The sequence below is a fragment of the Hylobates moloch genome, unplaced genomic scaffold, assembly GCF_009828535.3.
Source record: "Hylobates moloch isolate HMO894 unplaced genomic scaffold, HMol_V3 SCAFFOLD_65, whole genome shotgun sequence".
In the NCBI taxonomy this organism is placed as follows: Eukaryota; Metazoa; Chordata; class Mammalia; order Primates; family Hylobatidae; genus Hylobates; species Hylobates moloch.
This window is the reverse complement of record NW_026652340.1, coordinates 261,917-289,314: the sequence shown is the minus strand read 5'-3', so window position 1 is coordinate 289,314 and position 27,398 is coordinate 261,917. Positions and strand designations below refer to the sequence as shown.

Genomic DNA, 27,398 nt, shown 5'->3' with positions numbered 1-27,398 from the left:
TGCCACCAAATGAGCTGTATAAATAATCCAGCGTTCAGAGCTTCTGGGTTTCAGAATTGCACACAGGGCCTGCAGACCAGATCACCTCCACTCGAAGGCCTGTAAGCTCAGAGCATGTCACCTCACAGGTGAAAAACCTATTAATGCCTGTCACCTCCCAAAGAATTCAAACCAAATCACAAGGGATTTCCTTACTGGAGTCTTCCTTCATAATTGATTGGATAAAATCATATATATTTAAAAAGATACAGGTGATCAGGTGGCACAAACAAGCTTGAGTATAAATTCACAGGCTGACGTGCAATGACACCTAAGTCACCGTGCAGAATGAAGAAATTAAACATGTTCAGCAGCCTGATCACTGCCTTCTGTCCCCCACACTGAGAACATGGCTCACACTTATCCTCCCAACATCAACAACTGAGAGTTGTGGAAAATAAACACAAAGCAAGACTAGGGCTGGCCACACAGGTCACAACATTCACTATCCCCTGGTTTGTCTGAAGGCAGAGCCACCCAATTCCCGGGAGCACTCATTAGGACTCACAGCATCACGCAGAAACTTGGAGCAAAGCCGAAGCTACACAAATGCATAATTTATAAAGAAAGTCAGAAACTAGAACATATAGCAAAGAGAGTAGATATACCTCGCAGGGAAAGGGAGGCGGGTAACCAAGTTGTTCAAGAGAAGGAAAAGCCAGTTTGCCCCCTCACTTCCATCCCAAGCACTGCTACAAAGTGAGCACCGAGCCCGCAGGAAGCACATCCAACTGAATTTCTGCAACCAAAACCTGCAGTCCAAAACAAGATCATCATCACCAGCAGCAACTGTGTTAGCTTGGAAGACTCCCTATTTTTATATTCCTTTGTTCATTTCAATGGGAATTGGGAATGAGGGGAGAGGTGCTTGAATCTATGAGCTCAGCTTGTTACCTTGAGCCAGAGGCCTCATTTAGATTTAAGTACTACTCTTTTTTTAGGCCAAATTCTGTCTGTGTATCACTGCTTTTAAAATCTGCCTCCACCCCTGTAGAACATCCTGATCAAAAGGAAACGAGAAGAGGAAAATTTCGGCCTCAGGGATGAGGAGGCCTCACCCACGGTGACCTTTGCACACATGAGTGCTGCAGTCCTCACTTGGCTCACCCCTTCCTGCGCCCGCAAACTGCACAAGGGACTTGGTATGAGTTTAGTTCCAACATCACAGACCCTTGAGAAATTTAGATTTCTGAAAGTCAAAATAAGAACTGCATACAAAATAAGTTTCATAAAAGGAATCGTTATAGCTCACTTTAAAGGTGCTAGTTTTATTCTGGGGGAAAAAAAGTTTATTATAGAAACTGCAACTGTTTTGGCCAGGCGTGGTGGCTCACGCCTGTAATCCCAGCACTTTGGGAGGCCAAGCTGGGCGGATCACCTGAGGTCAGGAGTTTGAGACCACTCTGGCCAACGTGGTGAAACCCTCTCTCTACTAAATATAAAAATAAATAAATAAATAAATAAATAAGCCGGCTGTGGTGGCAGGCACCTGTGGTCCCAGCTACTCGGGAAGCTGAGGTGGGGGAACTGCTTGAACCCAGGAGGCGGAGGTTAAGTGAGCCGAGATCACACCACTGCACTCCACCATGGGTGACAGAGCAAGACCCCGTCTTAAAAAAAAAAAAAAAAAAAAGTTGTAACTATTTTAAGCAAACTAAAGAAACTCCCTTCTTAAAGAATTCTATACTGAATCCTTTAGTGGTTCCTCCAAAAACAAATGGTCAGCCCTGGTGCGGGTTTGCGAAGCCATGCAACTATGCCTGGGGGTCTCTAAATGAACCGCTTCTACCTTGAGGCCTACTGCACGCAGCCAGTCAGCCCACCGCCGACCAAGGACTGCGTGAGGAACTAGGAACCATTTCTTTGCCTCTTCCTGAAACGCCTTATGGGGTGAAATTAACAAAAAAAGAAAAAAATTCTTCAGTCTCCTTACCTAAAGTCAAAATAAAAATACTTTGTCACAGAGCAAAAATATGAGGATATATACACTTACAAATTAATTCCAAGTCATTCAACAGCATAAAATCTAAATATGATAAAATGTATTCTATGGAAGCCTAAAATTCCACGTTGAAGGGCATAATTAAATGGTGTATATTAAACAGTGTTACATGATAAAATATTGTATGTCCTTTACAAAAACATACTTTCAGGTTGCAACCATTGGTGAACCCTGTTGGTAAATGGGTGAACTCTGGGGTATGTGAATTGTATCTCAGTAGAGCTGTTTAAAAAATATGTTCTCAATGAATATTAAATGGCACAGGACATGCTCAAACATAACTGAAAAGAGGAGGGTACAAAACCGTACCCACAACTGTGATTCCAAAGATAAGGTCACACCGAATGAAAACACAAGATGTCATGAGTGATTCTGACCTCTGCAGAGGAACGTGGATGATTCTTCTTTTCTTCTTTGTACCTGGCCCTTCTGTGTATGCACTTTCCATCTACCATAAACATGTTATTTCTATAAGCATGGAGGGGGCAGAAGTGGGGATAAAAATGACTTTACCACAATAGTCAAAAATTTTTTTCATGGTTGTGCATGTATGTCTATACAACTGTTTTTATACCCTGAAGATCTAGAAAATAACCTGCACGGTCAGCTGAAGCTTGGGCGAGTATCCAAGGTAACGAGCGAGCTGGACCAGTGTAAGGAATGTGGTGCCGGCGGTATTGGGCACACTTAGAGATCGAGTCATGTTTCACTTACTCCTGGGAACTCTGGTCCTTAAAAATCAACAAATAATTGGTCTTCGTAAAATAAGTATAGCAAAGGGCTCTAATTTTTTTTTTCTCCACTCCTTCCCAGTTCAAGATACAAAGTGAAGCCTATTGCTTCAATAGGGCTCAAACCATCCTCCCATCTCAACCTCCCGAGTAGCTGAGACTACAGGCATGCGCCACCATGCCTGGCTAATTTTCTAAAATTTATTTCATGGAACAAGATTTTCAAATTTCAGGCTGGGTGCGGTGGCTCATGCCTATAATCCCTGCATTTTGGGAGGCTGAAGCAGGCAGATCACGAGGTCAGGAGTTCGAGACCAGCCCGGCCAATATGGTGAAACCCCATCCCTACTAAAAATACAAAAATTAGCCAGGCGTGGTGGTGTGCACCCGTAATCCCAGCTACTTGGGAGACTGAGGCAGAAGAATCGCTTGAACCCGGGAGGTAGAGGTTGCAGTGGGCCAAGATCATGCCACTGCACTCCAGCCTGGGCAACAGAGTAAGACTCTGTCTCAAAAAAAAAAAAAAAAAGATTTTCAATTTTCAATAAATGGATTGATTTCAAGGCTGTTTAGAGATTTATTTGACAACACACTGGGCCACAGCTTTACTATTCCTGATGCAAATTAAAATTAGCCACATTATCATGGGACGGAGTCATTCATTCAGGGCTAATTTTCCTTCCACTCTTCATTATCCAGCAATATGTTACCCATGGTACAGGCTTCATCAAATCAACCCCAAGGCAAGTAAAAATATGCAGGGCTCCCAGGCAGGCTGAAGACATAAGCCCATGGCATTTCTCAACAGAAAACTCTCAGAATGCTCAGAGCTTTGTTCTGCTTCTGTACCAGCCTTCTGCTTGGGCCAACGCATCTCATGAAGCCGTTCCAAAGGCCCCATAGCTCCAAATAGATGCGGGAGGTGGATTCCAATAACAGAGGCCTGGAAGAAAGGCCTCCGGGCCCCACTGCAGCTGCCACGGCATAAACCTGGCTAAATGGATATTTTCAGGAAGATGACGTCTAACATTAATGACAAGGGCTAACATTTACTTGGGAAGAAAAAGAATGGAGGAAGGGAAATTAGCCAGGAAGCTGTCATGGTGAAATAAGAAGGCCTGAGCTAGGTGTGGCAAGAGTGGAATGGGACAAGGAAGAAAGAAACTTCAATTTCAAAGAGAATAGGTAACAGCATGTGCTGCTAAGTGGGTATCAGAGATGAAAGACATGGGTAAATCAAAGGTCTTGCACAGCTGAAAACCTAGTAATAAGCCGTCCATTAAGATGCCCCATGGGGAACCACAGCAGACATCTGCCATCTGTAGTTCCCCGTAATCTTCTTAACACCTTCCGTATATCTTGACAATTTCTTATGCTACAGGTCCTAGCTTACTAAGGTGAGGAAAAAAAGAACTGTGTCCTGACTCCTGCAGCTAAGGGGCCAGCATGTGACCTGGGTTCCTATGATCAGATGCACCTACAAGATCCTGAGACTTGAGGCCCCCGTTCCACAGGGAGGTGAGCACCCTGTGAGCTGTGTGGCAGAGGCACCTGGCTCTTCAGGAGGCGGTGGCAGGTCTTCTAGGACTCCTCCACTGTCTCAGTTGCTCAGCAGCTACAGAAGCCCCCTTGAGGCCTACCATAACTTCAAGGACCGGCTCTCAGGTCTTCTGGAGATCCTTGGCAAATCCCCTTTCTGTTTAACCTGGCAGGAACAGACTCAGATATTTTCTCTGAATGGCTTTTTCTGCCATCTATGTAAGAATGATGGCTTAGCAAACCTCACCTTAGTAAAATAACGTCAGAACTCTCCCTATGACCCAACTATTCAAAGGAATCCTAAATGAGGAATTACCGCAGGACAAGGCCAAAGGTGGAAGGAATTATCAATTTGAAATAACAAAGAGCAACACTGCCGTTTCCTCCAAGTCCTGGTGACGAAGGCGATGGCACACACAACTATCCTTGGGGACTATCGACAACTAAAGCAGCTGTCGGCAAAGCGAGCTCTACAGTCAAGTCCATGGTCGAGAATTTTACAAAACGCAGAGTGGCACACGCGTCTTCCCCGGGTGCTTCGAAGCCTCTCTCGGCTACAGATTTTAAGATCTGAGCAGTGAGATGGTTTCTACAGCCTGCTATTCACTACACATATTTCTTCTTGACATTCTTGCAATTCTAATTGCCCGAAATATTTTTTTCTTTAACATTCTCTATCTGGTCTGATCTCATAAAGTTGAGAAAAACATGTAACACAAAACAAAGAAGGCCACATTTAACACCACAGAGCTCCATCTGAACGAGAAAACCTCACCTATAAACACATGCCTGCAAAGGCAACGCAGAAGCCAGCACAGGAATCAGGTATTCCGAAGGAGCCACCTAAATCAGAAATCTTTTCTTGATATAGTAATGGTTAACAAAAATTCAAGCAGAGCCTTTCAATATTTGGATTTTTTTCTTTAGAAAATAAATTTCAAAAATGGCATTCTTCAGGAAATATTTCAAGCATGAGACAAGGTGAGGCCTCTGAAACACTGAGGACAGGCCCCTTTCTTGGGGAGGCCACTTTGCTGTCCCCACAGGCTGGCCTGAGCACACCTCAGGACCCCCAACCACAGCACGTGGCTTGGTGAGTATGTATTGGGGGTGGGCTCCCCTGGCTCTGGGTGGGTCTTTCAGGCCTGGCTTGTCTTTGAGTCCCCAGCACCTAGGGTCCTTGCTGACAAGAAGAGAGTGTCCAGCCATTTCCTTGTCAGGAAGGGAGAGGACAATGAAAGGCCCCAGTGGAGTGCAGCAGTGTCTCAGGGGAGGCCTTCCACCAACACCAGGAGGAAAGCCAACCTTCTTCCCGAGATCTGCGGCAGGAATCCACTCAGCACGGCCACACCTGGGTGCAGAGATGATGCTGCGATGGATGCTTCATCATGCTCCACAGCCACTTATCTAGAATACGCGGCCCAGCCCAAGTCTCAACACCGCTTCATTCAACCATAGACAGCACCTGTGTCCACACAACACGTGGCCCAGCCCGAGTCCAACACCGCTTCATTCAACCATAGACAGCACCTGTGTCCACACAACACGTGGCCCAGCCCGAGTCCAACACTGCTTCATTCAACCATAGAGAGCACCTGTGTCCTGTTTGTTCTTCTTGAAAGTGTTCATATATCAATGTTATTACATATTAAATACAAGCACAAGAAAAGAAGTATGAAGAGACAGAGATTCTTAATGTTCACTTTGAATGTCTTCATTAAATGCTTGTGGCATCAGAGTCAGGCCGGGTCCCGGGGCTGCGGTGCCCTGATGAACAAGATGTGCCCTGTCCCTTCCAGGGACGAGAGACACACATAAGTTTCCCTCCAGAAATGCCCAGAGTGCCACGGATCTCCCAGGAAAGACTTAGAACTAACCCTGTCTGACAGCACTGGGGAAAGCTTTGCAAGGCAAAGTGTCACTCGAGTCTGGAGAGAGAATTCACAGGCAAACAAGAAGTGACAGGCCATGGAGGCTGCCAGGAGCAGAGGCAGGAAAGTGGCCAGGTTCTCCAAGCAGAGCCAGCAGGACTCCAGGAGGACGATCACTGAAGGCCACACACCACACCGGGGCCTTCATCTTACAGGAGATGCGTCCGAGTGGGGGGCCCCTGGCTCTGTGAACAGAGGCTGATGCTGACGGACTATGGACTTTGAGATGCTTTTGGTTCTTTTTATAACTACACATACGCGCTCATATATATTACTTTCCCCTTAAAATTTCCATCCACATTATGGCCTTACATCTTTGACAAAAGTTTTGTTTGTTTGTTTTTGAGACAAAGTCTCGTTCTGCCTCCCAGGCTGGAGTGCAGTGGCGTGATCACGGCTCACTGCAGCCTCAACCTCCTGGGCTCAGGTGATGCTCCCACCTCAGCCTCCCAAGTAGCTAGGACCACAAGTGGGTGCCACCACACCAAGCTAATTTTTTTGTATTTTTTGTAGAGACAAGGTCTCGCTGTGTTGCCCAGGTTGTGACAAATGAGTTCCACATCAGTTTCAATTAAAAGTTCAAAGAAGAGTATTTATACCTTTCTTTGTACATAAGACACAGGCTTCAGAGAACAAATGAGCCACAAAGCGAAGGCTGCAAATCAGAATGGCTTCAGATAATTCGACACTGGAAGCTAAGCAAGCCAGATTTACAACACAGAATTTAGTAACTAGACAATCAGTTATGTGTGAAGACAGAGTAAACATTAAGATTCATATTTTAGGCCCAACAGGGGCTCACACCTATAATCCTAGCACTTTGGGAGGCCTAGGTGGGAGGATCTGTTGAGCCCAAAAGTTCAAGACCAGCCTGGGCAACACAGCAAGACTCTGTCTCTACAAAAAAAATTTTTTTAATTAGCCAGGCATAGTGGTGCACACCTGTAGTCCCAGCTACGTGGGAGGGTGAGGTGGGAAGATTGCTCGAGCCCAAGAGTTAGAGGTTACAGTGAGCTATGATGATACCACTGTACTCTAGCCTGGGTGAAAAAGTGAGAACTCTTCCCTTAAAAAAGATGCCTATTTTTAAAACTACCCTATTTTAGAGTGAGAGCAAATCTTCTAAGTTAAAGACTGATCACTTCCTGGTGTAATGCAATGTGAAGTCATCAACAACACTTATGAAGCGTTCTTGCCCAAAAGACTTAATGTGGATACAATCAAACCTCTAGATTGAACTTCCAGTTTGCAGGAAATGCAGGGAATGAAAAAACAAGTGAAACTACGCCATGAGGAAACACTCAGCAAAACCTAAGCGGGACATTCTCCAACACAAGCAGCAGGACCCTTCCGCAAGAAGTCTGTGTCATGTACGGGGCGGCGGCGGGGAGCGAGTTCTACATTTAGAAAACACTAAAGAAACAAACATAATGAGTAGATTTTGGGTTTTTTTAAAAAAAGCTATAAAAGATGTTATTGAAACAGCTGAAGAAACTTCAATATAGACGAAATATTTAGATAATATTGTGGAAGTATGGTCAATTTTCTTAGGAGTGATATTGGTATTATGGTTAAACGGGTGAATGATGTTTTAATTCTTATGAGATGTGTGCAGGAGTATTCAGGAAGAAAATCACTAGCCAGGCATGGTGGCTCACGCCTGTAACCCCAACACTTTGGGAAGCAGAGTCGGGCAAATCACTTTAAGTCAGGGGTTCAAGACCAGCCTGGCCAACATGGTGAAACCCCCTGTCTAATAGAAGTACAAATAAAAAATTAGTTGGGTGTGGTGGTGCATGCCTATAATCCCAGCTACTCAGGAGGCTGAGGCAGGAGAATCACTTGAACCCAGGAAGCAGAAGTTTCGGTGAGAAAAGATCGCATCACTGCACTCCAGCCTGGGCGACAAAGTGAGACTCCATCTCAAATAATAATAATAATAACGGGTGCTACTTACTTTCAAATGATTCAAAAACAAAAGTGTGACAGAAAGAGCAAATACGACAAACTGCAAACAAGCCTTGTGTCAAAGTGGTGAGTGTGAGGTGTTCATGGTACCACTCTTTCAGGTCTTCCAACTGTGTGAAACATTTTCAAAATAAAGATCTGGAGGCACTCTTCACTGGAAAAACAAAACTGACCACAAGACTCCTAGGAAAAATGCAATCTATTGCTTGAAATTAGTTTCCAGGTAATAAAAAGCATTTTACTTTCCAAGAAAGGAAAAGATCGAAAACCCATTATATTCAACAGACTGCACATATATCTGCACTTGAAAATTCAGTAGGAAAAGCAGATGTGCAACAATATTCAAGTGTCTGACACATTATCCTCCCTTCATGCTAAATTGGTGTCTAAGATGATGATACCTTCAGTACGACAGAAGTCAAAGAACTTTCTGGGTTTTCTTTCCTTCAAGAGAAGCACTCTAACAAGTCAGGGAGGGTATCACTTCCTCGGGGCTTCTCCTGGTGGGTGGCACGGGGTGCTCCTCGGGGTCTACTGTCGTGCAGATCATCCTAGGTTCGGCTGAAGGATCACATCAGGAAGTTTCCCTTCCCACTCACTCCCGCTCAGTGAGAGCCGCCCAGCAAGAAGCACCTGGGAGTACAGCCACGAGGCCATCAGCCTTCTGCCCTTTCCTCAAGCACAGGGTCCCTATGAGGCACCTCCACACCAGTTCATAAACGCCCCCTGCACCATTACCTGCCCACACCATGGAGACAGCAGGCAGCATCTCGGCCCCATCATCTCAACTCCCTGAACCTTCTTACTAACAAGACACACTTGCTCACTGTAATGAGCTACAGTAATTGACAACCATGGGAATGCTACATATTCCATGAACACAATTCAGACGTGTTTTCTGTCTATATCATCACAATGTTGTATAATCAAGCTTTTTGCTGCATGTACCAGGAAGAGGAAATGAAAGGTTTCACATTTTGCTGAGTGTATAATGAACGTGGTAAAGCTGAACAAATGCAAGGAGGGAAGGAGAAGGAGAAGGAGGAAGAGAAAGAGGAGGAGGAGAAGAGCTGGAGATAAAGGAGGACGCGGAGATAGAGGAGGATGAGGAAAGGACAGTAAACCAATAAATGAAGAGAAAAGCAACTGTATGACCATTAGTTGAAGTCAAAAATGAGAAAACCTTATTCTCTCCCTGATGGCCAAGGCCCCATGACCCTCAGGACATGCCCTTGACGTGAGAACCAGCTTGCTGGAAGGCCTCGTTCCAGGACCCAGCAGGCACAGCAGGGGAATGTGCTATCTACATCCTGGGCTACACTTTTCAATTGGCTAAATGTCAGTTGTAAGCTACCATTTTCCATTTACCGTTTAAAGTCTATTACCACATGCATGTAGCCTACAATGGCTCTCTTACACACACACACACACACACACACACACACACACACACACACACACAAAACCTTAATCTTTTTTTTTTTTTTGAGACAGAATCTCGCTCTGTCACCCAGGCTGGGTGCAGCAGTGCAATCTCAGCTCACTGCAACCTCTACCTCCTGGGTTCAAGCGATTCTCGTGCCTCAGCCTCCTGAGTAGCCGGAATTACAGGTGTGCGCCATCATGCCGGGCTAATTTTTCTATTTTTAGTAGAGATGGGGTTTCACCATGTCGGCCAGGCTGGTCTTGAACTATGACTTCAAATAATCTGCCCACTTCAGCCTCCCAAAATGCTGGGATTACAGGTGTGAGCCACCCTGCCCAGCCAAATCAAATGATTTATACACATCTCAAGACGTATCAACATTGTTTTCTGGCTTAAACTACTAATCTGGAAGCTTCCAACCACTAGCAGTCGTGAAGCTATTTAACTCAGTGTGAAACCCACCATCTCCCAGAAGGAGGAATATTAACAGCTAGAACGTTTACTACAGTTCCTGGACAGAGCGTGTCATTTCCAAATGCCTCTTCTGACCTGCGCTGCTCACAGTGCAGAATTCTGTGGGCCTGAGAGCAGAGCACCCAGCACAAACCTAAGGAAAGGTCTGCAGGCCGCATGTGCTCCCCACCCCCTGCAGCCCGAGACAGGCTAGTGATGCCCTCTCCACACGGGCCGCACTGTGCTCTCCATGCTTCCCTGGATCTGTTAGGGTACCTGCAGCGTGGCCACTTCCTCCTCCCAACTCTTTCCTCTCCTGGCCTAGTGCCTCCTGCCCACTCTGACCTCTTCTTGTCATTGTAACACCTCCTAGGTCAGTAAAAGGCATTGCTCATCCCCGACTCTCACACTAGGTGCAGCAAATTTTGCAATAGGCGTCTGACCACCCTCAGCTTCGTGCTCAGTTATCTGCAGACTGTAGTGGTTCCATCTGAACCACACGCAGAAGCACCTGTTCCCTCATCTGTACAAGGGCACTCAATAAACACCAAAAGACTCTGAAGACCAACACGGTCAGCTACTGCGGGTGGGCCTCGGTGCACCATCACCAAGAAGGGGGGAAAGTACCCCGAGCATGCTGGACTCAGCAGGCGGCAGTGGCCCTGAGAAGGCAGCAATGCACCCGGCCTTTGTCTAGGCACACAGACCTAGGGTGGGCCACGTCCCCACACACTTCCATCTATCCCCTCAGTCATGTCCGTTAACCTTTCTGAATCTCAGTTTCTTCTCTTCCTGATACCCTCACCGACACCTACTTCAGAGGGTTGCTTGAGGGCCAAAGAAGATATAATCTGGATTAGCGGCGACAAACCTCTAATGAGATTAGAGTATACGTTGTTAGAAAAAACAACGGCTGTAAAGACGGCAACTCCCTCAGTTTTCCATGCACTCATAGGGAAGACCTCGAGAATACTCGGTTATATGAAAAAAGAAAATTGCAGAATAATGCATATAGAATATTACTTTTCTCCTAAGGAAAGGAGGGAAATGAGATTGTATATTCCTATTTGCTGCCATTTGAACAAAGTACTAGATGGACACACGAAAAGTCGCTGTCACCGTGCTGTGCCGTCGGGCAGGGGCGGGTGGCAGGAGTGGGGGAACCCTGCTCAGTAAACTGAAAAATAAGACAGTCTATCACTCTCAAAATCAAAAGAATTAAGTGACAGCAAGCAAAAATCTGAAATACAAATACACTCTATCAAGAAACCCAACATTAGCAATACACCATCAGCAAAACTACATCATTTGGCACATTAAATTAATGGTGTTCATTTACTGCCTTTGTAGTTGGATTGAATTTGTATGTTTGGGATTTACAGCTGCACAAAATTCCTCTAACCATAAGGAATTTATGCCTAGCCTTGGGTTTTATATGTTTAAGTAGCATTATAATAAAAATTATGTATGCATATTTTTACCTTCAATATGGGGTTTAATTAACTTTAAAAAATTGGGGAGCATGTGGGTGGTGGTGCAGGTGGTACAACAAGCAGGTACCTGACGAGGACTGCAGCTCCAAGCAGCAGGTCCAGCCCTCGTCCTGCAGTACCCAGTGCTAAAAACTGTGGCCAAATTTCTCCAAACAAGCAATGTCAAAAAAAATCGGGGAGATATAAAAGCAAACTGAACTTAAAAATAATTACATATATATATATATATATAAATGGCATATATATACATACATGCCATTAAAAACTTTAGGGAGATGAGGGACAAAACATCAGTTTTAAAGTAGGCACAGCTGAGTGTAAATCCTGATTCAACCACTTAGTGGCTAGATTACAAAGCAGGACAGGTTACACAAATACTAATCAACTAGTAAGCTAACATATATAGAAGAGCAATATAAAAGATACTATGAAAACGATTGATACGTGACATTAAAACCACTAAATGATCCATTTTTGAACATTACCAAAACTGTGGTTTTAGATCCAAAACTACCTTCAGTTGTAAATAAAATCTGGTACTGCCAATAGCTACAGAGTAATAAAATGTTTAAATAGTTTTCAGGCTGAAGAAAGCTGGGCGCGGTGGCTCACACCTATAATCCCAGCACTTTAGGAGGCTGATACAGGAAGATCACTTGAGGCAAGGGGGGTGTTCAAGACCTGCCTGGGAGACACAGTGAGACACTCCTCTTCAAAAAAAAAAAAAAAAGTTGAAGGATGCCCTAAGACCGTGGGGTCTGAGCCTCACATGCATGCACCTCACACTCAGCTGCTAAGAAGTAATGTGTGGGCGCCTTCATGTGCTGCATCTATAATACAACCTATTGTAGATTCATTTTTCTTGTTAGATAATGAATCCTTAACCTGAGTAGCTCCCTCTAGAAATCTAGAGTTGAATTTCAACCAGGGAATGGCCTGATTCATTGCCTGCTGATTGCTAAGGGGTATTACTTGTAGGTAAATATGCAGTGCAATTAAACTGAAACTCACACCCCCAAAAAGAACTTCAATGGATGGATGGATGGACGGATGGATGGCCAGACGGAAGGGTAGGTAGGTGGTTGGACAGACAGGTAAACAGTAGTGAATAAATAAATGGACAGATAAGTAGACAGATCCATTCAGACCGAAGATTGAAATTTGCCCCTGGCAAATGATTTCCCACAGTGTCATCACTAAAACAAAAATCAGAAAAATACAAGAAACAATAGGACCATTCGCAAAGTCCTTAATCAGCTGCTTCAATCAAGAAAAGGTAGGGTGGGAAAAAACTGTCAATCACTTTAAAAATTGCTACACAACTGCATTCATTTTTAAAGATCAGATAAAAAATTTTCAAAAGCTAACAGAAACCTCCTAAAAAGTTTACTGGTATCAGGAGTTCCAGACCAGCCTGGGCAACATAACACTCATCTCTAAAAGAAACAAAAAATAGAAAAATTAGCAGGGCATGATAGACCACACCTGGAGTCTCAGAAAGACCTGTCTCAAAAAAAAAAAAAAAAAAAAAAAAAAAAGGCCAGGCACCGTGGCTCACGCCTGTAATCCCAGCACTTTGGGAGGCCGAGGCGGGCGGATCATGAGGTCAGCAGATCGAGACCACCCTGGCTAACACAGTGAAACCCCGTCTCTACTGAAAATACGAAAAATTAGCCGGGCATGGTGGCGGGTGACTGTAGTCCCAGCTACTCGGGAGGCTGAGGCAGGAGAACGGCGTGAACCCGGGAGGCGGAGCTTGCAGTGAGCCGAGATGGCACCACTGCACTCCAGCCTGGGCGACAGAGCGAGACTCCGTCTCAAAAAACAAAAACAAAAACAAAGTCTATTGGTAAGAGACACGCATAGAAAACATCACCACCACCACAACTTGATGCACCTAGCACCTACCAACACCTCAAGCTTTACATAATGACTCACATTTCCAAAAGCTAGATAATGAAGGACAATCAGATCCAGAGCTACACCAGTGTCCAAAGAGCAAATCCACCCTCCGTCTGACTCAGAGCTCCCTCTTACTGCACAGCTAGTCCATGCCTGAGACATAACGGGCATTCGTCATGAGCAACTGAACACAGATGGGTCTGTGACTGCCTCCCATGTGTCAGGCACTGTGCTGGGTGCTTTGCATTTTCAAATAACCTGGCAAGGTGCATATCACCAGCTCTATTTTACACCTAGGAACTGTAGCTCTGGAAGAGAAACACCCAGGTGGTCTAGGCCTCACTGGTACCCAGTTCTGTTTTGCAGCCAGTACACCCCATTTGTGTTGGGTGGTCACTAGATAAGAGACTTACGACCATGCACTTCCTCTCGGCCATGGTCCAGAAATGAGACACGGTTTCCTCAATTCATCACGGACACAGTAACGGAAAAACCCTGCGCAGGCTCTCTAGTTCCCAGCAGTGCATTTTCACTGACTCTCACATATCACCTGCTCTGTCACCCACCACCTCCCCATCTTCTTTTTTCTTAATGTAAAAGAAATAAAACTTGAGAGGTTATACACCTGTCATCACAAAGCCCCTCGCCTAGTAAAAGTAGGCGGATGAGAGCACATCCACAGCTGTCAGTCACTGCTCTCCTCAACACTGAGTTCAACGAAACAGTCTTTCTTCCTTCTTCACCCAGCTGAAAACTTAACCTTGAGAATCAGCAAAACTGCCCATAAGCCCCCAGCCCCAGGGCATCTGAGTGCGGGTGAAACATGGGCCATCCCACATGACATGGATCGTCTTAACCATCTTGGCCATACCTTATTCCAACTCGTAAGAGAAAATCCTCCAGGTGTGGTGGCTCACACCTATAATCCCAGCACTTTGGGAGGACGAGGCAAGAGGATCACGTGAGCCCAGGAGCTCAAGACCAGCTGGGCAACGTAATAAGACCCACCATCTCCAAAAAAAAAAAAAAAAAAAAAAAAAAAGTATGACTTGGCTCTGCGACCCCACCCAAAACTCATCTTGAATTGTAGCTCCCATAATTTCTATGTGTTGTGGGAGAGGCCTGGTGGGAGGTAATTGAATCGCGCAGATGGATCTTTCCTGAGCTGTTCTCATGATAGTAAGTCTCACGAGATCCGATGGTTTTATAAAGAGGAGTTCCCCTACACAAGCTCTCTTGCCTGTCGCCATGTGAGACGCGACTTTGCTCCTCATTCACCTTCCGCCATGATTGTGAGGCCTCCCCAGCCATGTGGAACTGTGAGTCCATTAAACCTCTTTCCTTTATAAATTACCCTGTCTCTGGTATGTCTTTATTAGCGGCGTGAGAACAGACTAATACAGGAGGATTTTACCTTCTGGACCAACAGGGACAGTATCGTCAGCAGCCCCGCCCCTGCAACAATTTTCTCCTGCTTCTCCTGTTCCATCAAAAGACTAACTCATTATTTTGTCCAAAGATATTATCTACATTTATGAAGACTGAGAAAGTTACTTTAACCACTTTTGTAATGCAAATATATTTCATAGGTACTTAATATTTAATCGTAATTCAATGATGTTCTCACAGAAGTAACTCTGCCAGCATTCTGTATCTGCACAGCACACAAGCTCAGAAAAGTTCTGTTTCTATCCAAGTTAACATACAATTCTAATAAGTTTTTTTCTTGCAACATATCTGCTACTTCCCCTTTGTGACTACAACTGCATTATACTTCAGCACTTGGTTGAAAATAGCTGGTTGAAAGTGGTGATATACATGTCAATATTCACTTGTTTTCAGGTTTTTATTCCCCCCGTCTGTGTTTGAGAGAGACATTAATCAGAAAGGAAAGGATAAGTTGGTATCTGTGCAGAAGAGGGTCAAGAAAGCAGGCCCCAGCAGCCCTCCTTATAAAGCCCTGCTTACAGGGTGGGCCGTGGCTGGGGTCTGCGGACTTGGATTTCTGGAGGGTTCCCACCACTCTAACTAGTAAGTGGGGTTTGCTGTGCCTCAACTGTTTTCCAGCAATATGGTTTGTGTTGAATGCCTGCTTTCCTGCCAGAAGGCTGGGATTTTGGCAGAAGCTGCCTGTCACCAGCCTCCAGTAAAAACCCTGGAGACTAAGTCTCAGATGCGCTTCTTTGGCTGGCAACATTTCACTACCTTGTATTGGTCTACCTTGTTCCAGGGGAAATTAGCCCCTCCTGTGAGCCTCCATGGGGGCGGGACTTTCAGAAGCTTGTGACTGGTTCCCCTTCAGACCTCACCCCATGCACCCTTTCCCCTAGCTGGTTTTGCTTCGTTATCTTTCTACTGTAATAAATCATGCCCATGAGTACTAGATCCTGAGTCCTGTGAGTACTCCCAGTAAATCCTCGAAGCAGGAGGTGGTCTTGGGGACTCCACCCAGCACCACATTTGCACAACCAAACAATAATCAACTTTTCTCCCCTCATTCCCTTAACCCTTCAAAGGATGCACCAACCCCCACGAGCTTCTTGCAAAGTGCGCAGGGTCAAACACGCGTGCTTTCCCAGTTCCCTGAATTCAATGCGTGTTCACACTTGGTACAAATTAGACCATCGCCTAGATGTGAAGCTCTCAGAAAAATCACCTTTTATGCCACGACCTCCTCATTCTGAGCTCTCACTGCTTTAGCGGTTTCTTGATAGGTTTCTCTTGGTTTGACAACAAGATAAATTAGATTTAAAATTATTTCCAATTTTACTCAACAAAGTCTACAGGTTAGATTGTCTGGGTAAAAGTGAGATTAATCTTATTGATAGAGATGTTTTTCATGACAAAAATAAACAGCATGATGAGGGAGACAAGCGCCAAATCCAGCCACCATGAATAGTTCCTACTTTCCACCACTCATCAGAAAAACATCCCTAAACCATGTGAACACGAAAAGTACAAAGAACCCATCTGGGATGATCATCCAATGGACAACCCAAGAAAAGTCAACTGTCCTTTTCCTTTCCAACTTGGATCCAGCAGAATGGCTCCCGCAAAAAAGGATGGCGAGAAGAAAAAGGGCTGTTCTGCCATCAACGAGGTGGTAACCCGAGAAGACACCATCAACATTCACAAGCGCATCCACGGAGTGGGCTTCATGAAGTGTGCCCCTCGGGCACTCAAAGAGATTCAGAAATTTGTCAGGAAGGAGATGGCAACTCCAGATGTGTGCATTGATACCAAGCTCAACAAAGCTGTCTGGGCCAAAGAAATAAGGAATGTCCCTTACCGCATCCGTGTGTGGTTATCCAGAAAATGTAATGAGGATGAAGATTCACCAAGTAAGTTCTACACTTTGGTTACCTATGTACCTGTTACCATGTTCAAAAATCTACAGTCAATGTGGATGAGAACTAATCGCTGATCGTCAAATACATAAAATAAAGTTATAAAATTCCCAAAAAAAAAGAAAACTGAACCATCTTCACCAACAGCAGCAAAACCATAAAATAATCTGCCAGAGAAGTTTAAAGAAGGCTGGGATGTGTGGGATGAGAAGTTTTGCCCATCTGCGGGGCCTGACCAGCCATCCCTGGCACAGAACCTGCATGCTCCTGAGACGTGGGAGAGCAGCCCGCCTGCGCTGTGGCTGCACAGCCAAGTGCCCCAACTCTTAGTGATGTCCAGCAATCATTTTCTCCTTCCTGCAGGGTCAGGAATTCAGAAAGGGAAGGGAGGGGACACCTTGTCTCTGTTCCACAGTGACCGGGTCCTCAGCGGGCAATATGCAAAAGCTGGTGATGGCTTAGTAGCTGGCACTGGCACCGCCGGAAGCTTCCCCACTCACACATCTGGTGGCTGACGGTGGTGGTCACTGTTAATGGGAAACCACCTCCTCCCATGGCCTCCTCTGGCAGCCTCTCCAATGGGGCTGGTGTTGGATTCCGAGATAACCAGGCGAATGGTATGTCATCCTCAGCACGCCAGCCAAGAGCGCCATTTCCCCTCCAGTCACAGCCCATCCAGATTCAAGGGAGGGAACAGCAACTTTGCCTCTCAATGGGAGGCGTTTCACAGTCACACTGCAGTAAGGGCATGTGGGGCGGGAGATACTGCTGCAGTCATCTCTGGAAAATACAATCTGCCACTGTTCATCCTCTGGCCACCACAAGTCACATCCTCCCACATGCAAAATGAACCTGACACCTCCCCAGGGCCCCCAAGGCCCATCCGATTACTGCCATCAGCTTGAAGTCTGGGGTCTCGTCACCTAAACCCTGCCCAGCTGAGGAGCCTGTATGTAGGAACATGCAGTTCCTCAAGTCCACCCCTCTTCCATCCCCGTTCTTCCCAATCCAGGTCTAAAGAGCTGACCTAGACCCACCCACACCCCAGACACAATGTCCCATCCAGGACAGCCACTCGAGGCAGGCACACAGCGCCATCACCTTCATCAGGGCTCTGTCCTGGTACCTGGGGCTTGTTCTCTGGGATCTCGGCTCTGCCTTCTCCGATGTACTTCATTTTCCATGAAAAGTACCCCACGTTTACAGCTGGGTGATTTTCATAGCCTGCTTCCTCCTCACAGAAGTCTGGGGGCCCAAAGACTTATTTTCATTTTGTATTGCCTCTGCTCCTTTCAGTCCAGGCAGACACACAATTTCTTTAAAAACACTTGGTGGGCTTTTTGTGTATTAACCCATAATCTCCTCCATTAGACAAGCCGCACCCATAAAGAGAAAAGCCCTTTTCTTCCTGGGCTCCCAGAAGAGGCTGTGGCATGACAACGCCCTTTGGACTCTTAGAGGCCAGACTGGGGATTTAATGCAAGAATCTGCAGGCAGAGCTCTCCTCCAGCTGCAAGGCCGGACACTGCACTTGGATCTCAATCTGAAGCCTTAGGAACGGAGCTCACAGCCCAGTCCAGATTCGCTTTTTGCCTGAAGCCCTTTCTTCACTTGAGGAGCCTGGAGAAGAGGCTGGGAATGAGAAACAGTCTTATTTTTGAACCCAGCAAGTCCTCTTTCTTTACACCAAGGAGAAGCCAGGTGGCACTTTGAATTTTCTGCCTGGAAATCTCCTAAACTAGACGGACAAGTTCATTAAATACACATATACTTTCCTCTTTCCCATAGCAACAGTGACACCAGGCTTCCCACCACCACCTAACCAGGGCCCCTTTCCTCCAGCGTGCAATGACACGTTCCCTCCTTTCCTTCCGGGGTAGGCAACAGGCAGCCAGTAGGCCAAGCCCAGCCTGCTGAGGACCAAATCCAGGGAACCCACGTGGTGGACACTGTCTGTAGTGCCTTCTCACATTGGCAGAGTAGCAGGGACGGTCACCATGTGCCACCCACAGGCTAAAATACTAGACCCTACTACCTTCTAGGAGGCCCTTCGGGCAGCCAGCAGCACTCTCCTGGAGGCCCGGAGGCTTCTGCCCAACACCCCATCCCAAGGCCAGAGCTGCAGGCATTGGGATTTGATTATGGCCACACCCGGCTCCAGCTTCCAAAACATGTTCAAGTTATCCACTGCTGCTTAACAAACCTCCCTTTACTTAGCAGCACAAAACAATCATTTCGTTATGCTCACAGGTCCCATGGTCAAGAATTAGGAAAGGGCGCCACAGGTCTCAGGGGGCCTCAGCTGGGAAGACTTCAGTCTGGGGGTGAGCGTCTTCTCGGGGGCTGGAATCACTGATGGTGGCTCACCTCCACAGGGCCTCACCGCATGGCTGCGGGGTTTCCTCACAACACACGCCCCCAGCAGATCCAGGGCAGAGCCTTTTATAACCTGGTCTACAGTCCCGAGTCAGCCCAGATTCAAGGGGAGGGAATGGGGACCCCACTCTCAATGGGAGAAGTGTCAAGGTCACATTATAAGAAGAGCTTGCCTGTGGCCATGTGAGGACAACACCATCTGCCAGCTGCTCGGGGGGACTGGGGTGGGAAGACTGCCTGAGCTCAGGATGTTGAGGCTGCAGTGATGACACTACTGCATTCCAGCCTGGGCAACATAGCAAGACGGAAGGAAGGAAGGAAGGAAGGAAGGAAGGAAGGAAGGAAGGAAGGAAGGAAGGAGGGAGGGAGGGAAGGAAGGAAAAGACAGAAAGAAAGAGAAAGAGAAAGAAAGATAGATAGACAAAATTAAGAAAGTTTAAGGTCAATAAGCAATACAAGCCTTTTCTAATGTCTGAATGGTTAATGTACAAGCTGTTTTACTGAGCAGCTTTTCTGGATTCTACTGTGACGGTATCAGCTTCATATCCGGTGCCTTTCATATCCCCATTCACTGCTCCATGCAGGGAAAGCACAGATTCCACATGTGGAAAGAAACCAGTTTGTCAGCAGGATCACAGAGCTGCAAGCTCACGAGGCCCTCTAGAAGCCTCGCAGACTGCGGCAGAACCACCCCGCACTAAAGATCAGCAACTCGGACTCAAGGCTCTTGGGCATCTGCAAATGCAAACGTTCCTGAGGACTCTCTCACCCCAAAAAACTGCAGATGACCTTAACATTTTTAAAAACCTTTTTGTCTCCTAGTAAGAAGCAATGACCATCTTAGAATACAATATCAAAAATAGCCCAACCCAGAAATCTGAATTGATTCTTCCTCCCTCCCTCCATGAATTGCCCTGAAAATTACATTTGTTATCTTCGGCTGCCTCACACTCCACCACTTCTATTAAATAAGTTGTCAGAGCCGTTAATTTCTTTCTAGACGCCTCTCTGCCGTGGTCTCTTTACCTTCATCATCATTTCTACTCCTCCATGTTGAAATGGCATCATATAGTATCTGGAATTCCCATCATGCTTTGGGTGACCGTATCCACTGATCTACTTCCTTCCACACACCCCACATCTCAAGCAGACGAATCTTTTTTTGAGACAGGGTTTCACTCCGATGCCCAGGCTACAGTGCAGTGGCATGATCACGGCTCATGGTGGCCTCAGCCTGACGGACTCAAGCAATCCTCCCACCTCAGCCTCCTGAGCAGCTGAGACTACAGGTGTGCGCCACCACACCCAGCTAATATTTTTAATTTTTTTGTAGAGATGGCATTTCACTATGTGGCCCAGGCTGGTCTTGAACTGCTGGGCTCAAGAGATCAACTGGTCCCAGCCTCCCAAAGTGCTGGGATTGCAGGTGTGAAACACCACATCCAGTCAGATGAATCTTTAGGAAAAAAAAAAAAAACATGGCCAGGCACAGCATCTCACGCCTGTAATCTCAACACTCTGGGAGGCCAAGGCAGGCAAAATGGCTTAAACTCAGGAGTTCGAGACCAGCCTGGGCAACATAGTGAGACCTTGTCTCTACAAAAAACAAACAAAAAATCAGCTGGGTGTGATGGTACATGCCTGTAGTTCCAGCTACCTAGGAAGCTGGGGTGGGAGAATTGCTTGAGCCCAGGAGCCAGAGGTTGCAGTGAGCCGAGATCACACTGCACTCCAGCCTGGGCAACAGAGTAAGACCCTGTCTCAAAAACAAACAAAAAGGGTAAGAAAGAGAAAAGAAAGCCTATCTTTCACCTATTTAAAACTTTCACTGCTCCCCACTGCCTCTACAATCTAAGGTTCAGATTCCTTCACCTGGTCCCCAGGCTACTGCAGTCTGGCCCTGGGATGAGTAATTTGAGTCAAGTTAGTCATTCCCACCCAAGCCATGCAGACACTCACACAGTTCCATGAAAAAGTCATGCTCGGTTTCCTCTCAAAATCTGTGTGAACACCCTCCCTACACCCCGCATTCCCTGTCCCTTCTCTCAGCCTTCCTCAAGTCCCAGCTCAAGTTCCATCCCCTCTACAAGGCTCTCCCAACCATTCTGCACCTCTCCTACTACCAAACGCCGAGGCTTGAGCTTGGTACTACAAGCTTCAAGGTTTCATCACAGCTACCTTCCCTTTCTGTGCATCCCTGTTTTAGGTGTGCTAGTCCCACACTTGGGGTTCCAACCATATGAAATGATGCTGTAAACTTCTTGCAAACTCCCTCCAACGTCAGACCAAATACTGCCAAACAAAAGTCAGCACACAATCAATGCGTGCTGAACGAATCGGCTATCCAGCACTGCCTCTCAAAACAGCCAGGAATACCAAAGCCCCAGGCCTTAAAAACAGCTGCTAAAATGCCAGGATCTAAATCTTCTTTTAAGAGGAAATTACATTTTGCTTTGAGGAAAATATGTGACAACCCTGTGGCATAGTGGCGAGTCCCTTCCTGATCACCACCACTCCACTTCCAAGCCAGCTTCTCTTTGGATCCATTGAAATAAGAGAAAAAGGTGTTATTTTATCAAGGCCTTATCTAATGAGGGATCAACATCATCAAAATTACAATTGCATCAGGTTTTCTCCAAAATGCTTTCTAAACAGGGGTTCCTAAACAGTAACACCATCATCAAGCATTAAAGAATCAAAGGAAAAAGTTACACAACCTAATAAATCAGTAAAATATAAACCTTGGTATCCTTCTCCCGATCACAGAGAACCACTACATGTGATCCTATAGTCAGCCATAAACCCTGCACACCCCAACCTATGCCCACAAATGACTAGCCCACAGGAGGACCCACCACTACTGAGATAAACATTTAAAACAAAAAGTCGGACCTAATAGTGCCCGCTATGCTTTGAATGATTAGGGAAGAGAGCACAAAGGGAAAATTTAGGCACACAGTGTTACAACAGGTTTAACCAAAAACATAAACACAGTTCTTTCAACACAGTTCTCCCTGACTTAGGTTTCTAACATTTAAAAGGTGTTGATAGGTCAATTCTCTTTACTTATTGGTTCCAATCTCAACTAGGAAAATGTGAGCATGAGATCAAGGCAGCAAAAAACCAATTTCCTTAAAATAAAATGTAAATATTAATGATAGAAAATGTAAACAAAATAGCTGCCAAGTAAATTGCTTCTGGAGGACAATGTTTTCCAACGTGCATTTCTTCACAACATATCCACGCTAATAAGCATGTTCAATCGAGGACGGCATGAACTAACATTCAAACTCATCTCCCTAGCCTTTAGTTTTAAATGGTAATAAAATGAAAACTACAATAAGAGAAAAGTTGTCAAGGCCTATCAACTTGTATAGGTCCATTTAGTAAAGTACCCAGGAATATCCTCAAAACAGTGCATCCCAAACAGCACGGCAGCTGGTTGACGGTCAGGACTCCTGTAAGAAAAATCAAAATAGCCTGGCAGTACCAGTGAAAATATCAAAACCAAAGACACACCCCAACCCCCGACAAAGGGGAAGCACATGTTCATAAAAACCCTTCTGCCACTGGGCACGATGGCTCATGCCCAAAATCCCAACATTTTGGGAGGCCGAGGTTGGAGGATCGCTTGAGCCCAGGAGTTTGAGACTAGCCTGGGCAACACAGAGAGCCCTGGTCTCTACAGATATTTTAAAAACTAGCCAGATATTGGTGGTGCACACCTGTGGTCCCAGCTACTCAGAAGGCTGAGGTGGGAGGATCACCTGAGCCCAGGAGGTTGAGGCTGCAGTGAGCCATGATTGTGCCACTGCACTCTAGCCTGGGCGAATGAGCGAGACCCCATCTAAGGAAAAAAAAAAACCCGTCTGCTAAGATGACACTGCCCAACTCAGCAGATCACAGAAGCAGCCTGTGTGTAATAAAGAACAGGCATGTCCTCACAATGGAAAGCCACAGTGTTTTACTGCAGGCTTCAAGACTTCTATCTGCTGTGCTTTTGCTTATTTTCTAATAGGATTAGATGTTTAAGAAAAAAGCTGGAGCTAGTGTAAAGGTTGATTTCCTTGTGAACAATCAGAAAATCCATCTGCATGCTCATTGTTACACTGCAGTAGAAACCCCAAAATCAACCCACTTAATAAGGTCAACCCATCAATTAATACAGGAAGAAAAGAAAGTGAAAGGGTTACCAGTGAATTCATATGCTCCCACCCATTCCCCGTCTCTCTCTCCCTTCCTCTTCCCCCTAGCCCCCATTCTCTCTCCCTCCCTCTCTCCCTTCCTCTTCCCCCTAGCCCCCATTCTCTCTCCCTCTCTCTCTCCCTGCCTCTTCCCCCTAGCCCCCATTCTCTCTCCCTCTCTCTCTCCCCCTGCCTCTTCCCCCAGCCCCCATTCTCTCTCCCTCTCCCTCTCTCCCTTCCTCTTCCCCCTAGCCCCCATTCTCTCTCTCCCTTTCTCTCTGACTCTCAGGCACACACATCAGCCCAGGCAGTTACTGAACACTTTTAGAAGGAGCCTCCTGTCTCTAACCTCTGAAATATGCATAAGCCAAAGTAAAAAAAGGGATTTGTTGTCACAAGAACAGATGTTGCAGGGGTTTATCGCTAAGCTTCATGGGAGAAATCCTACTCACCAACTGGCAATTTACCATGGAGCCACAGTGCAGCCACTGTTATTAACATTTGCCACACTTGAGAAATAAAGGAAAAGAAGAGCCACCCGGTGATGGATATTTTTAATTAAAACATTCCATTTTCAGTAATGGCTGGTTCTCTCTGCTGAGTTCTAAAGGCTTTATTCTTGTGCTGTGCTCACAGCCTGACGAGCTTCTTCACACACAAAGTACATATGTTCTGAGTGAGGTAGAAGGAAATCCTGCAACAGCGTTGCTCCGTGCAGTTCACATGGCTAAGGGGATATAGTTCTGCACAAGTGCAAGGACGCCGTGGAAAGCGTAAGATTCCAAGAACACTGACAGAGAAAGTCCGCCTTTAATAGTAGAAACGCTGGTATCAAACTCAAAACTCGAAGTTCATTTCCTACATTTAAAGAACTGCACGGCCAGGCATGGTGGCTCATGCCTGTAATCCCAACACTTTGGGCGGCCGAGGTGGGTGGATCACGAGGTCAGGAATTCATGACCAGCCTGGCCAACATGGTGAAACCCCATCTCTACTCAAAATATAAAAATTAGCCAGGCATAGTGGCACGCACCTGTAATCCCAGCTATTCGGGAGGCCGAGGCAGGAGAATGGCTTGAACCCAGGAGGCAGAGGTTGTGGTGAGCCAAGATCGCACCACTGCACTCCAGCCCGGGTGATAGAGCAAGACTCTGTCTCAAAATGAAAGAAGGAAAGAGGAAAGAAAGAAAAAAAGAAAAGAAAGGAAGGAAGGACGGAAGGAAGGGAGGGAGGGAGGGAGGGAGGGAAGGAATGAACTGCAATGTCACTAAATGCTTCCACTTCTGTAAACCAGTATTTCTCAGATTTTTCAGTCTCAAGGCCCCTTTATACTCTTTAGAATTATGGAGGAGTCCAAAGACCCCCCTTCCCAATTATCACTACTAAATGTTACCATGTTATACATTGAAATGAGGGTCTTCTCATTTGTATTAATTCATTCCAAATTAACAATAAAAAGCCTATTACAGGTTAACATAAATGACATTTTTATTAAAAATGAAACTATTTTCCCAAACAAAAAATTTTAGTGAAAAGAGTGGCAATGTTTTTCATTGTTGCAAATCTCTTTACTGTCTGGCTTAGGAATAGAAGTCATTGGATTCCCACCTTTGCAAGTGTATTTAATCTGCTGTAATACATTGATTCAACTGAAGCACAGGAAGAAAATCCAGCATCACATATGGAGCTGCACATGTATATGTAGTCTTTTGAAATAACTGTCAGTATTGTTTGATACACACCAAAACTCAACAAGCGGTAGTTTGTTGGATAAGGAAACTGTTTCAGTAGCTTTTCCATACTCTGTTACATTGAAACCCTCTGTCCTAGCTGGCACTTGAAGTGGCTCTTTACCCACACATGGTGTTGTAACAGCACGCACTGGTCATCTGGAAAGATCGGCTCACTGAGCTGTGCAGAGCTATTCTGCAGCATCAAACACACCCAGCATGGCCACCGCGGTCTCATCAGAACAGGCCTCAGGCGCTGGTAACCTGACAAGTTCACCGTAGAAGATACAGGTTTTTTTAAATTCTAATTTAATTTACAGTTGAAAGCTCAATTTTTATCACTGGCAACAAATGCCATCAGTTGTTTTCCTTGAAGTGACAAGCTCACTTCATCCTGTCTCTTATTCTTTCAGGGAAAAGCAGCATCCCACGGGTAAAACCAACAGGCCCCTCCCGGATCCCACTAGTGCCTGTCCCTCAGCAACCAGCAGATCGCAGTCTGTGCAAAGGCACTCAGTGGGGTAAAAACACGTGCAGAAGGGCCCAGATTTCACAAAAGTATTGTGTTTTTGCGGCCAGTTATGAGGCTATCGTGGATGCAACGGCTGGGTCAATTGGGAGCCACTAAGACTCCGACAGCACTGCCCGCCGTTGCTCCCGCCATCAGTGCAGATCCAGGCGCCAGGGAAACGCAGGCCTGTCCTAGCAACCGACCTCACAAACCCCCAAAAGGGTCCTGAAGACCCCCAGGATACTACCAGCATGGTTTGAGAACTGAACTACACTAAATTTGTAGGAATGTGAAGACATACTGCACCAAATTTTCTGTATTTATGGCCAGCATCAAGGGAATACTTAAAATGTTTCTAGGCCCTCTTTACCCAAATAAATCTCCCATTCTGTTAGGACACTAAGCAATCATAGAGATAAGTGAAAATTACAAAGCTCCAGCTTACTGAGATCCACTGGGCCATGGAGAACAGTTAATGAGCTGCCCAATAAACGTATCCTAAACGAGCTTGCTGAACTGGGCAGTCATATCCTGTTCCCTTCCCAGATGCACACAAATCCAGAACCTGTCCTCCCACTGCCATCACACCCAGGGCAAGCCTCCAGCGTCTCGCCCCTGCACTAGAGCAGCCTCTGAGCACTCTTCTCCCTTCCACTCCTACCCCTACGATCCCTTACTCTAGTCTCTTAAATATAAAGCAGATCACAACACCCCCTGCATGAAACCACACAGCGGATCTCTACCACACCTGAGTTGTATTTAGTTCCTTACCCAGGTCTGCAAGCCCAGACACTATTTAGTCTAGGCCTCTCTCTCCTACCTAATCTACTGCTCTCCTCCTCACTCACAGCTACAGCCAAACCAGCCTTCTATTTCTGAACTAGGCCACACTCACTCCAGCCTACTTTGAATGAGAGAGACAAATAAAACCCGGTGGGAAAAAGCAAAGCTGCACTGAGAGGGAAAAGTATAGCCATAAATACAAATATAAGAGAAGAAAGAAAGCTGAGGATGAGTAAGCATCCATCACAAGAAGACAGACCCAGAGAAAGTAAAAGGAAGGAAGGATCCAAAGCTGACAGAATGAAAGCAAACATATAATAAAGAAGATCCACAAAGCCACAAGTTGGTTCCCTAAGAACCAGCCTCTCATGCAGTGACTCTCAACCTGTATTTTATTATCGCCCAATCTTTCCCCTAATCTTTTCCCTAATCCCCCTCCCATGAAATGCTGACATCGCAGGTATATGATGTATCTGTTTGTGCACTGCACACACTTCTGTGCTTTATTCATAAAAAGCAACATTTTCACTATCATCCCCATGCCTGCTCTAGTAAGACTAATCAAGAAAGAAAGGCTGGACACAGTGGCTGAAGCCTGTAATCCTAGCACTTTGGGAGGCTAAGGCAGGTGGATTGCCTGAGCTCAGGAGTTCGAGACCACCCTGGGCAACAGGGTGAAACCCCATCTCTACTAAAATTACAAAAATGAGCTGGGTGTGGTGCTGTGCGCCTGTGGTCCCAGCTACTAGGGAGGCTGAGGCAGGAGAATCGCTTGAACCCAGGTGGCAGAGGTTGCAGTGAGCCGAGATTGTGCCACTGCACTACAGCCTGGGTGACAGAGCAACGCTCCGTCTCCCAAAAAAAGAAAAAAAGAAGAAGGAAGGAAGGAAGGAAGGAAAAAGAAAGAAAGAAAGAAAGAAAGAAAGAAAGAAAGAAAGAAAGAAAGAAAGAAAGAAAACTATCTCCAAAAAAAAGAAGGAGAG

General features: G+C 45.9%; 2 protein-coding genes across 2 annotated transcripts in view; one reads left to right on the top strand and one right to left on the bottom strand.

Annotated features, from left to right (window-relative positions):
- Positions 1-27,398, bottom strand: part of LOC116463797 (regulatory-associated protein of mTOR-like) — a 193,075-nt gene that overhangs the window by 120,986 nt on the left and 44,691 nt on the right. The gene's annotated exons all lie outside the window — the stretch shown is intronic.
- On the top strand, positions 16,510-16,908 carry LOC116463801 (large ribosomal subunit protein eL31-like). The gene has a single exon (XM_032754184.1). The coding sequence runs from the start codon at positions 16,528-16,530 to the stop codon at positions 16,906-16,908; it is 381 nt and encodes a 126-aa protein (XP_032610075.1). The 5' UTR covers positions 16,510-16,527.